This window comes from Tamandua tetradactyla, chromosome 9, assembly GCF_023851605.1.
Source record: "Tamandua tetradactyla isolate mTamTet1 chromosome 9, mTamTet1.pri, whole genome shotgun sequence".
NCBI classification, from domain to species: Eukaryota; Metazoa; Chordata; class Mammalia; order Pilosa; family Myrmecophagidae; genus Tamandua; species Tamandua tetradactyla.
The window spans coordinates 68,461,068-68,474,832 of record NC_135335.1 but is presented as its reverse complement, the minus strand read 5'-3'; the positions used below and the strand labels follow the sequence as shown (position 1 = coordinate 68,474,832).

Here is a 13,765-nt window from a genome sequence, read left to right as displayed (position 1 = left end):
ATATTATGCTGATATATTAGGTAAAGTGGACTGAGAATTTACCTTTGGTGTTATCAACATGGAGGCCATTTACGATCTTGATAAGAGCAATTTAATTGTAGGAAAGGGAAAAAAAGCTTGATTAGAGTAGATCAAGATAAAATAGGAATAAAATACTTGGAAAATAAATCAATAAAACTATTTTGAGGATATTTGACATACAGAGTAGCAGAGAAATCGTATCAAAGTTGAAGGGAAATACAGGGTTAAGTTATAACTATGTGCCCTTGCAATTACCAAGTAGGGCTTAGAAATTTAAGGTAGAAAAAATGATAATGAAAGAAAGAATTAAGAATTGCCATTTTATTTCATGTGAGAATTTAGTAAATTTTCAAATGGAAGAGCCATGATAAAATGGACAAATTCAGAAATTCAAGCACATTTTATGAAAGAAGCAAATATAATAATTAAATCTATGAGATGGAGATTATAGATTCACAATAAATGAGGAGACATGGTCCCTGCCATCAGGGATTTTCTTTTCTTACTGTAGAAAAATATTAAGCAACTAATTTCAAAATAATTGATTTAATTGTAATTTCAGTTGCATTAAGAATGGTAAATATTGAGTGACACAAAAGCATATATAAGGAGATCTGATCTTGACATGTACATCAAGTAAGGCTTCCTTTTAGAAATACTGAGCTGTGAAGCATGTTTGAACTGACTAAGGTATGTTGGTGATTGTTGAGAACTAATAGAAGTAGGGAAATATTTTGAGTAAAATGGAGAAATTGAAAGACGACTGTGGGGTAGAACCCAGAGCCAAGGGACCAGATAGACCCTGGTGAGGTAAGTTATGGGCTTTTAGGATAATTTTAAGGTGCTTGGTCTTCTCCAAAAACTCAAGAGAGAAGCTATTGAGTAGGAAATGAAATTATATAACTCTGATAAAATAGATCAATCAGGTTTCATTGGGGTCAATATATGCAAGTGAGCTGGACTATCCAAAGAGGTAAGACATACTGCAAAACTATTGCAATATTCCAAATGAAAATTAATGTTTGGACCATTGTGAAGACAGAGGGGTTAGAAAGAAATGTAGGATCTATTTAGAAATCAAAAGACTAGATTTGATGATTGTTTGAATATGGGAGCGGAGATGCAGAAGGAAGGGATGTCAAGAATAGGATTCAGATTTCTAATTTCCATTTGAATACATGGAAGTACTTACTTTATTGGGAAAGATCCTGAACTCCTTTTGGGGCTATAGAAATTGAGATGTCAGAAAGACATTCAAAAAGTATTGTTGAGTAGGCACCTGCGTATTTGGAGGTTCACAAGACAGACTCTGTAATTAATATCTTACATGAGTATAGATATTGAAGACATAGACATAAATACGTTCTCCAGAACAAAGAGTATTGCTGTAAATTTTTTTGACAAATTAGATTACAACAGTGTCTTCAAATAATGAAAATAGCTCTCTTATAAATTTTCAGAAGACAATATGTCCACCTATTGGAAATTAGAAACCATAAATTTGTTTCTATATCATTGTTCAGAAAATACTGAGGAGGGGAGAAGGTATTTTCCAGAAATATTTACAAAAGACAGGCAGTCACTATTTTCACTTACCTTGGATAGGTGAAATACACATATACAACTAAAAACAACCCTCACCCAAACCCACAAACATACACCCATAGGTAGTCAACTCAATATACTTTGAGGTATAGTCACAATACTACCAGATCAGCCATAACAAGAGTTGAAGTGGAAATATTGGTTAAAGTAGTCTAAAAATAAAAAAAAAGATGTTCTTTCTTTAATCAGTGTTCTAGTTTGCTAGCTGCCGGAATGCAATACACCAGAAACGGAATGGTTTTTTAAAAGGGGAATTTAATAAGTTACTAGTTTACAGTTCTAAGGCCAAGATAATGTCCCAATTAAAGCTAGTCTATAGAAATGTCCAATCAAAGGCATCCAGAGAAAGATACCTTGGGTTCAAGAAGACCAATGATGTTTAGCATTCCTCTCTCAGCTGGAAGGGCACATGGCGAACATGGCAGTGTCTTCTGGCTTTCTCGTGGCTCTACAAAAAAGGAACTCTCTCCAAAATGTTTCCTCTTTTAAAGGATTCCAGTAAGCAACTCCACCTTCAGTGGGTGGAGACACACCTCCACAGAAATCATCTAATCAAAAGTTACCACCCACAATTGAGTGGGTCGCATCTCCATGGAAATAATCAAAATGCTCCCACCCAGCAATATTGAATGAGGATTAAATGACATGGCTTTTCTGGGGTCCACCGTGGATTTAAACCAGCACAGTCAGTATTAATTTCAGAGAACCAAAGATTACTTTGATTTCTTCATCTGAGAAATGGAAATATTTATATCTAGAGCTAGAATTGCAGTGAAGGGTGAGTGAATGATGTACAGCAAATATTTTAGCCAAGTATAAATTTTATAATAAGAAGTAAAAATTATTAGATATTATTAATAGTATTAGTATATGACTTTACTTTGATGGTTTAATTATGACGTGTGACATTATTGTTCTTCAGAGAAAAAATAAATGAGAAAATAATTTTTTTCAGAAAATTTCTGTTAATACTTCCAAAAATAAAAACTGAGGTTTCTCAAATGTTACCCATTTTCCCCTTCCATTTGGAACTAGCTTAATAATCATAATTATAAACCTGCTACTGTGTGCAACAACAGAACCTGCTTTTATTGTCTTGAATGATGTTCATGTTGCTAATTCAAAACATAAAATTTTCATGGTCATCCTCTCTATCCCATCCCAGCAGCTGGCATAACTGACCATTTCTATATCCTGAAACACTTTCTTTACTTAACTTCCATGAAAACACATGCCATCCTGATTTTAATTCTAATGACTACTCCTTCTCAGTACTTTTGTATTCTTCCCAAACTCTCTTATCAACCACCATTGGGTTCAGTCAGAAGAGAGGAATTTAGGTTGTAACTGTGGTGCATTTTGGCAGCTTGCTTTACTTGATATCATAATCATAATAGAGTGAAATTGAGTAAAAAGTTCATAGAAATAATATCAGTTTTTGAAATGGACACTGTATTTTTCACAAGTTAGAAATACTATGTTTTTATGTCTCTCTTTTCTCTTAATTTTTTCAAGAAAGGTCTGGACACCTAAGGATTAAGCTACTAATTTTAAAAGGAGAAAAATGCTGTGCTTATTTGCTTGGAGTTTAAGTTTCAAGAGTGAGATGATCAAGGCTAAAAGGAATTTGCATTTTGCTCTTGGGTCACCTGGAATATTCTATTTATATGTTCTAACTTATTCTGTGCCTGAATAGGCATATAATCTTAATTTTAGAATTGCTCTCTCTCAACCATTAGAGATGAGAAATTATACAATGAAGTAGCAATAAATCTGGTTTTGCCTCTGACAATGTTTTAGATGTTGGGACACATCACTATCCAGCTGGGACTCAAGTTCATTGTCTGTAAAATACAGGCACTACAGCATGATCTCAAAGGCTTCTTGGTAGTACAAATGTAATACTCCCTTGCATTTACTGATTAAGACCAACATTCACAGCAAGGCTGTTCTGTGTCAACACTGGGGTATTTATACTTGTGCAAATGATGTTTCATGTCTCCCCAAATAGGTATTCATACAAAATCTTACAGCTAATTGGCCCCAAGGTACTGCAGTTGATTTTTTTTAAAAAAAACTTATGCCACGCTATAAAATAAAGTGTGAATAATTATCAATCCTGCTGTACTATTTTTCCCAAAAAGTAATGCAAAAGAGAGCAAGTTAATCTGTACTTTTATGAGTTGAATCTGAAATATACAAACCGGATAAAGGGGTAGTTTAAATATCTTTTTATTTTAGCAATTGAAAATGATACAATATAATTAAAATCAAAGGTATATGTAACATCAAACTTACTATTCAGTATTTGTTTTTTTCTTAGGTTATTCACACAATCAGTGCCACTGATAAAGATGATTTTGCCAATGGACCAAGATTTAATTTCTTTCTTGATGACCACCTATCTGTAAACCCAAACTTCACCCTAAAGGACAATGAAGGTGAACATATGTGCATATGCTTTTATGTGTGCAGTTTATATGTTGATCTAATATTGAATAAGCTTGAACAGTTTTGTTTTATCCTCATATATCCATGAACAGCTTGCAAATCAGCATTCAAAGTCAGTTTGATGTTAATGTGTTATGATCTGTGGGTAGTTTGTATTTAAAATTGAGCCATATGTACTAATAACTTTCATTGATTTATTCAGAAGCATTGCTTTAAACAAGCAATGTACATGTAATATGCTCTCAGGCAAAATTTAAGAGAAATCTTAGCTGACAAATATGTTTGTGAAAGCTGCTGCAACTGCTAGGAGGTAGAAAAATTTAAATTATGAAAAATTAAATATATCCTAGGGACAATTAAGAAAGAAAATGGGATGTTTGAAATCATCCTGTAGTAGGGCTATCAATATGTGCTTACAAATTACATTTCATTTTGTCATTATGAGCATTTTCCAAGATATGGGTAGATAAATATGCTTAATTGCAGAATATTGTGGAAATCTTTGTTTTCATGATCGATGTTCTATGGTTACTAATTTATTGGGTTCTACTTTTCCCATATAATTTAGAGTCTCTATTTGGTAGATGCTTCAAGGTTGTGTAGAAGTCATTCTTCATACCTAGGGGAAGCATTTAGTCTTTCAATATGTACAATATTCTCATTAGTATCAACTTTCTCCTTCCTCCAACTATGTTTTACTGTTCTTGTCTGAGTAGGCTATCATTTAGGGTTTAACAGTTGCCATAGAATAATATGAAGAAAATAATGGTATCATTTAGTATCTTCTCTGTACCCTTCTAGAAGGAGCATTTTCAGATTCAATAACAAATAACATCACTCAATGAGAACATATTGGAAAACTTTTCTCTTGTTATCCCTAAGTTTCTTTAAATTGTTATAACCCTAATAGTGCTAGGGAAGCAATGCTTCCTGGGAATACTAAAGTGTAACTGTGGTCATGACAAGGTGTATATGACCCAACTAAACTTGAATTTCTCTCTCCTGCAAGTAGCCCTGTGGTCAGCTTTATTAATTAAAATATATTTTCATGTGTTTTTGTATGACAGTTTATATTTTAATTACACATTTAATGACAATTGAGCATCTTATCTTATGACTCCAAATATATTCAATATAGTTAGATGTGAAATTAAAAAAATTGTTTTATCTAAAACAATTATATAACTTGTGGGGGTATTTACCCTGCTGCATTGATAGACTGAAATCATATCTGGACACCCATAATTATATTTCTATTGGATATTTTTTCTAAGCCACCGAAAATTTTATTTCATTTAATATGGTGAAAACTTCATTTGGTAATAGTACAGTGATATTATATCCAGAATATTTGAATTAAGCTAATGAATTTATTGTAAATACATCTATTCAAATAAGATCATGCAAGACTATGTAAATGCACACATGCACACACACATATATGACTAGAACAGAAAATCAAATACATTTTAAATCATAAAACAATCATTATAAAAAATATCCAATAAATGATGTTCAAGCTCGTTATTGTAAAACACAATGCCGTTGAAACTATAAAAGTGCACCTGAAAAGAGTAACGTATTTGCTGTTAGTGAAACCAAACATTAAATTTTGCACATGAATTTATTTATTGAACACAATAGTAATAGTTTTTAATTTAATAATCTGTTAATAAAATTCAAATGGCAAAAGATTAATGACAACCAGAAATGTAATGAAAAAAAGATGGAGATGCAAGAGTTAGAGGAAGACAAAAAATGAGGGCATATGCTAACATATCATGACTTGTCAACATGGTGGTGAGCCTCAGGAATAAATAAATTTATGAGTACAGGAAATGGAAAAGGCTGAAATAAACCATTAGATATCTAGAACTAAATGTAAATATAAGAATTTGGCAGATGAAAAGTATATGTTTAATCATTGTGAAAAAGATCATTTAAAATTATAGAGCAAGTCAAATCGGATATGTATGGAGACAAACTATAATTAGAAACTTTCCACATGTAGATGCATATATAAATTATACATATGCTAAAGAATTGTATTCACAAATTTTAGGAATTCTACAATAAAATTTGGTGGATTAAATTTATATAATTGGAGTAGGATAGGATATCTTATATAAGGCAAAATACCACTTTTCATAAAATATTGGCAATAGTGATAACCTTAAAATAATTAAATTTCTGCATCAAATGATGTCTTAGTTTACCAGTGCCACTATAACAAGTACCACAGACTGGTTGGCTTAAACAATGGGCACTTTTTCCTCACAGTTTGGGAGGGGAGAAATGCAAATAAAGGTGCTGGCAGGGCCATGCTTTCTCTGAAGTCTGTGGTGGCCAGCTGATGACTTATCAGTATAACTCAAATATTTCCCTCACCTGGCCATCTGTCTCCTTTGGTCTCCTCTTCTTTCTGTGTCCAAATCTCCTCTGCTTGTAAAGATTCCAGTCAAATTAGATAATGGGCCATCCTGAGTCAATTTGGCCTCACGTTAATCGAATCTTCAAAGATCTTACTTACAAATGAGCTCACATCACAGGACATTAGAACAGAAACAAATGACTTGCAAACAAAATTTTAAAACATACCATTTTGTGTGAGATTATAGCCATACACATTTAACTGAGGAAGGTTTACTATAATAAATGCATTTTCTAATTCAACAAAACAAGAGAAAAAGTTCAAATAGGAAGCAAAACTGGTAAAGGAAATGGATAAATAGGTAACAGAAAAGAAAAACCCAGTGGTGAATAAACCTGCAAATATTTGTACAAGCCTATTAATGGTCTTTAATGTAAGAAGAAAAATGGCTATCACAGCCACATATGTCCAGTTAGCCAAAAGTCAAAACAATATTGGGTGATTCCAAATGATTGAGCCACCAAGTAGTTGTAGAACATGTGTAATAATAATATTCTCAACTTGATGTTGAAATTTTACCTTACTTGTATGTTACCAAGTTAGCCTGCCACAATATCGTGGAAGCTGGAAGAAGACATGAAACAACTAGGTCAAAGATAAAGGACTTAAGGACTCATGGACATCAAGCTGTGTGAACTTCATGTTTGCTCTGATTCTTCTTACTCCCAAAAACCCAAGAGAAAAATATGCAGTGGTTCTAGTGGATGCTGTCCATGCAGTACATTTCCTTAACAGCAAAGGAATCTTAAATTCAGGAACCCTAATATTTTATAATAGGCTGCAGCAAAATATCCTAATCTTTGCCCAAAGGATAGATATTATATTTTTATTATACTGGATGATAAATAAATATGACCTCTTTTATAGAACGAGATGCTCTATTGTCTAAGACTGTCCACTATAATACATCCTTGATAAAACTGTCTTGGACAAAACAGAAGGTTGTGGCTCTGCTCACAAGTCTTACAGAAATATGAAAGAAACATGGAAAATCTCCTCATCTACTATGTGTAGAAATGGAGAGGAATGGAATCAGGAAGAAATGAAAGAGGTATTTTCAACTGCATACATACTGTTTTATTTCTTAAAAGGAATTCTGGCATAATAATATTTTTAAAGTCATGATATTTCTTCTGAATCTACATTAATGAATATTTCACTTAAGCGAGTTTAGCATATTTCCTGGCACATAATTGGCACTCATAAATTCAGTCAAGAAGAAACACATTAAAACACTACCCAAGTTAGCTTATATGATAATTGGTGACCATTACACAAGTATGGTTAGGAACCTATTTGTGCTTTTGAAAACATCTCATATGGCTGGGCAATCAGACATTGAAATTGGAAAAAGAAGAAATGTGGGTTTTGATGAGGACATACAAGAATTTTGTCTGTTCTGGTGTGGGATTTTGGGGTAACTTTCTAGAGATAACTATATTTAAAGCAATAACTGAATACAGCGTAAGGCTTTACCAGAAAATAATAGCTGGCTAAGAAATTCAGAAACAGAAAGTTGAGCACGTCTGAAGGTGTTGAAGTAGAGTAGATCAGCATAGTAAGATCAAGGAGCTAGAAAAAGTTCAGTATGGTTTGAACATAGCTTTTGAGAATGTAAATCAGATTGAGACTTAGCTGGGGATGCAAGCTATAATCAGTACTCTCAGAGTTTCTTAGACCATGAAAAGAAAGTTTCTATTTTTTCTTTTATTGCTTTTTTTTAAATTAATTGTAAGCATAATGGAAGCCATGGAAATTATTTAAGCAGGGGAATGAAATAGATGTGTGAAAGCTCATTCCACTTGTATACTTAATGGGTTGTAATTGTGCAAGAGGGGTGGTACATAATCAATAATTGTAATTATTATGAAATTCTCTAATTAGACCAGTTTTCCGTCTTTGAATAGTAATACGAGTACCTCCTAGAATTTTTAAATTTATAAAAATAGAAATTTTTAAAATTTCTATTCCTATTACATCAGGATCATCATATTAGGAGACAATTCTTGATGAGCTCTTGCATTTTTTCATGTTTAGCAATCACTGGCAGTAACTTTCATTTTCTTCCAGTCTATCTCTTCTAGGATGCTTGTGTAGAGATCAGCCTTGGAAAGTAGAAATAGTGTCTCTCTCAGGAGTAAGTGGCATACTTGTTTGTCATAGAGTATAAAAAAATAGATAATGGTTCTCTCTGGGACAAAGTCTGGGCACAGAGCACCTTATTATAAAAGATCTGGAGTCCCTAAGCTAAGTGTATTGGTTGCAACATATATCCACTGGGAGCACAGCATGTACCTATTTACTTCGGGGGATACAAGGGGAACCCATATGAACAAAAAACTGATACTGCTGGCTGTGCCTTGAGTGATAAGGTAATAAAGTCCTTTGTCTCTGGCTCAAGAGTCTCATATCTTCTGCCAGCATGCAATAAATTGTGTCAAGCTAATTAGTAATATGTGAGTATGGTAAAATCTTAAACCCCTCACATTTCTTGATGCTGCGTTGGACCAATTCTTACTAAGAAAAACTGTAAAAACAGGTAGGTGTATTATTTTAATGTATTCATATATGTATACTCATGTTATCCTGAGTTAGATATTTTAAGAGTGGTGTGTGCCTAGAATTATATAAGATAAATAATTTCTTCTTACCTACCAAAAAATAACTTCTTTACTCATCTATACACTGATGGAATTCCCCTGTCATCCAGGTTTGCTTGCTAAATAGTTAAATTTGAGACCATTGTCTGTGTTTTTTCCTGATCTTTCCCACCTCATCATATCTTCCTTGCCACATATTCTATCTTTTCAGTAACTCTTCTAATTTACCTGATCATTATAGAAATAATATCTTCTTGAATGTCCATTCCTGTTTATATGACCATATATTTATTTGGAGCCTAGAATTTATTTGTCACTGTGATATATGCCGGGCAAATATAGGTAGGAAAGACATTACTTGCGTGGAGCTAGTGATCATATCAGGAAGGTGTATTAGTTTCCTGTGGTGCCCATAAGAGAATAACATAAACTAGTGGCTTAAAACAGGAGAAACTAATTACCTCACACTTCTATAACACAAAGGTCTGAATTCAAGTTGTGGGTAAGGGGTGTATTCCCTCTGGAGTTCTACAGGGGAATCTGCTCTTTGAAGCTTCTAACTTCTGGTGGCACCAGGCATTCTTTAGCTTGTTGCTGCTTAATCAATTTTTTTCCTCTATCTTCACATAGACTTCTCTTCTGTGTTTCCATATCTTCTCCTTGTCTTTCTCTTATAGCAAAATTTGTCATTGGATTTTGGGCTCACTCACACTATCCAGGATGGTCTCATCTCAAGACGTTTAACTTAACTGCATCTTCAAAGGCTGCTTTTCTTTATAAGGTAACATTTATAGGTTCCAGGGAGTTAGGACAGGGATACCAGGGTCCTATTACAAGAGACACATCCATACAAAGAAAAAGTGGTCCAAACGCAGACTGCTTTTGGTTGTTCATTTCATTGTTTTAGAAAGATATAAATCCCCTGCTGAAATTTTTAACGTTTGTTCTATGTTCTCCATCTTTTTTCTGTATTTTCGTGACTATATTGAATATTGATCTTATTGATTTTATACCCATTACCTGCTAACTCTACACTCTGGATCACGTATGGGTTTTCATTATTTTGATGACTTGTGGTAGGAGAGAGAAGATTTTATGTTTCTAAAAATTATCTTCAATTTCAGACATTGTGTGTAGAAGTAGAAGTGAGTCAAATGATAGTATACACCCACAGAGTGTGTTCATCATTTCCTCTGTTAAGCAATTAAAAATGGTTATCATCACTTAATATAATCAGAATCTGATCTGAGTCAAGAGTTTTCTTCAGTTTTGCTTAGGCTCTGTTCTAGTTTGCTAGCTGCCAGAATGCAATATACCAGAAGCAGAATGGCTTTTTAAAAGGGGAATTGAATAAGTTGCTACTTTACAGTTCTAAGGCCAAGATAATGTCCCAATTAAAGCAAATCTATAGAATGTCCAATCAAAGGTATCCAGGGAAAGATACCTTGGTTCAAGAAGGCTGATGAAGTTTAGGATATCTCTTTTATCTGAGAAGGCACATAGTGAACACAGTCATGCGTCATCTGCTAGCTTTTTCTCCTGGCTTCCTGTTTCATGAAGCTCTCTGGAGCTGTCTTCCTTCTTCATCTCCAAACACTGGCTGATGGACTCTCTGCTTCATGGTGCTGCAGCATTCTCTACTCTCTCTGAATCTCCTTCTTTCTCCAAAATGTTTCCTCTTTTTTAGGACTCCAGAAACTAATCAAGACCCACCTAAATGGGTGGAGACATGTCATCACCTAATCCAATCTAACAACCACTCTTGATTAAATCACATCTCTAGGGAGATGATCTGATTACAGTTTCAAACATACAGTATTGAATAGGAATTATTCTGCCTTTATGAAATGAGATTTAGATTAAAATATGGCTTTTCTAGGGGACATACATACTTTCAAACCAGCACAGGCTCTATCTCTAATTTTTCCCTGTCCCTAAGGAATGGCCCTCTAGGGCTTTCAACTGAGAACCTTTGTGTTCTCTTGAGTCCATCTACCTGTACCCTAACTGTATTTTTTGTATATTCAGCCCCAGGAGATTGCAAAAATCTCTGTTTTGTATTTCAGGTTTCTACTTAGGGTTTTAGCTTCCTAACTAGCACATCTTCCAATTTAAGAAATATCTTAAGGGATTTCTTGGTTTGAGGCCCCTGAATCTTGAATTTGTATGCAGACCAAAGAGTATTCAGAATTTCTCCTGGATTCTCAGTTCTCAGGCCAAAACTCCAAATATGTTTTAGCTTTCAGTATCATCAAATGCCTCCAGAGAAAAGAAGCCTTGCAAACAGGAGTTCACAACTCCACAGTTCTTTCCTCTCTGGAATCTTAACTCCGCTAGTCATCTTGCTTCTGTGGATCTCTGATGCCTTTAAACATAAGTTTAGGATTTTTCAAGCTTTTCTTTTGACTGTCAGTAGGAATATTGGTTAGTCACACACTTCTTATTTATTCAGATCTACTTTTGTTACGGATAAAACAAATGTCATTTGGTAACCATTTCATTAAATATTAAACAGTTGAGACATAAACTATGTTTGGAAAAAGGATGCAGTTTAATTTATCCAGTTTTTGTAAAGATGATAGATGCTTGCCTGTTACCTAATGTGCTATATAGGCATTTGTTATAAGTTTAATTTAATTTTTATATATTTAATTAAAATTGTTTAGGAGCTCCATTCCATGCCTTTTCCTTTCTTCTTCTAGAATCCTTCACACCACAAAGTATTACACACACAAAGAGCAAGCCATTATGGACGGTTGGGCCAAAAGTGTGAGGTGTAAGTATAGATTTGGTTAGTAGATTCCTGAAAGAACATCAGAGGGCAGGAATCATAGCCTAGGCACTGATTTTGAACCCACTCTTTCTCTCAAATATTAACTGAGGTAACATATTCAACTAAATCGACCTGGATTATGGATGGAGCCTGAGGGTCACTTCCAAAGCACAGTAGATATGAGGTTTGTAAGATATTCAGGTACTGACCCTAATTTCCCCACTGTGACTTACTATGTTGAAAGTTTTCCTGGTAATCAGACCTTAAATAGCATTCCCAAATGGAAGAACACAGAATATTTAAGGGCATCAGTAGGCTGAGAGACAGAGGCCAGTTGGCATGATTTGGGGCATATTTAATAAAGTTGATCATGAGTAAACAAACAAATATCCAAATGGATTTTTAGACTGACATGAAAACATTGTCTATTTAAAAATTCAAGGTGTCAGCATTCAAATGGACTGTGCTAAAAACAGAGCTAATGCCAGGAAGACCAAAAGGGGAGGCAGAGTAGAAGAGTAGGACTCTAGAAAAAGTTTGCCTCTATTTGAAGACCATGGCTGATGCCTTGTTCACTTATGTCTCAGTTTCCTTATCTATAAAATGGAGATATGCAGAAAATAATAATAGTGGCTATTATTTTTTAACAGATCTCAAAATAGAAAGAAGGTGAAATCACACATGAAATGCTATGAGTTGTAAAGGACATATTGAACAGAACTGAAAAATATATAAAGAGATGTAAAAATAATAATCAAACAACTGAAGGGAATTACACTGAGTGTAGGAAGATTAGGGTCTAAGATAGACAGCTCCTCTTTTCAAAGAACTTACCATCTAGTTGGTAAAATCAGGATAATATGAAAGCTAACTTTCCATAAAAGGCATTGGAATGTGTAAATTCAGAGAGACCGTTGTTGTTTTGTAGGCTATATGTAGGGTCACATTTCATTCTTTTTCCAGATTAATGTCCCCTATTACAGCACCATTTGCTAAATTTTTGTTTATTTGGTTTTTCATTGGTTTGTTTGCTTATTTGTTTGTTTGGTAAATGTATGGGCTGGAAATCGAACCTGGATCTCCCACATGGCTTGTGAGAATTCTACCACTGAATTACCTTTGCACCCCTAAGATCACTGATTTTTGAATAGTTAAAAGAGATGAAATTAATCAGAAAATACTGTCATAGTATGCCAGAGCTGCTATGACAAACAGTACACATTGCATTGGTTTAAAGAAGCATTTATTGTCTCATGGTTTTGAGGACTAGAAGTCTGAATTCAAGATGACAACAAGGTCATGCTTTCTCTTAGGGTCTGTAGCATTCTGGTGATGGCAGCCATCCATCGTATGCCAACGCCTCTTTCCCTTGTATCTGCTCTCCTGGTTTCTGATGACTTTCAACTTTTGTATCTTCTTGTGGCTTTCTCTGAATGATTGCCTCCAAATTTCCTGTCTTGGTAAGATCTCTAGTCATACGGATTAAGACCTACTCTGAATTCATTTTGGACACATACTAATAACATCTTCCAAAGATCTTATTTACAAACGGGTTCCACTCACAAGAACACAGATTAAGATTTGGACATGTCTTTTGTGGCTGACATGATTTAATCTCCAATAAACACTTTTCAAACATGTAAATTAAATTAACACAGCATAGATGTGAGAGAAAGCAATAACAGGGGTATAGTTTAGAAGAATCTAGCGGGAAATGTGGCAAGCAGAGGCAGAGTGACAATTTAGTTCACTATTTATTGAGAAAACATTATCAAGTACTGTATTTCCTGCCCCAAAACTAAATAATCTTCCATTAATCTCATAGCTCCTTTGTGTATGAAATTATCTATGGTGGAAAAAAATTATGTTAACAAAATCATCAAT

At 34.1% G+C, this 13,765-nt stretch overlaps 1 protein-coding gene across 1 annotated transcript in view; it reads left to right on the top strand.

Moving 5' to 3' along the window:
• CDH18 (cadherin 18) overlaps positions 1–13,765 on the top strand; it is a 518,873-nt gene that overhangs the window by 487,347 nt on the left and 17,761 nt on the right. The window contains exon 10 of the mRNA XM_077115122.1: positions 3,950–4,067. Within this exon, the coding sequence (XP_076971237.1) occupies positions 3,950–4,067 (118 nt within the window). The remainder of the gene's footprint in view (positions 1–3,949; positions 4,068–13,765) is intronic.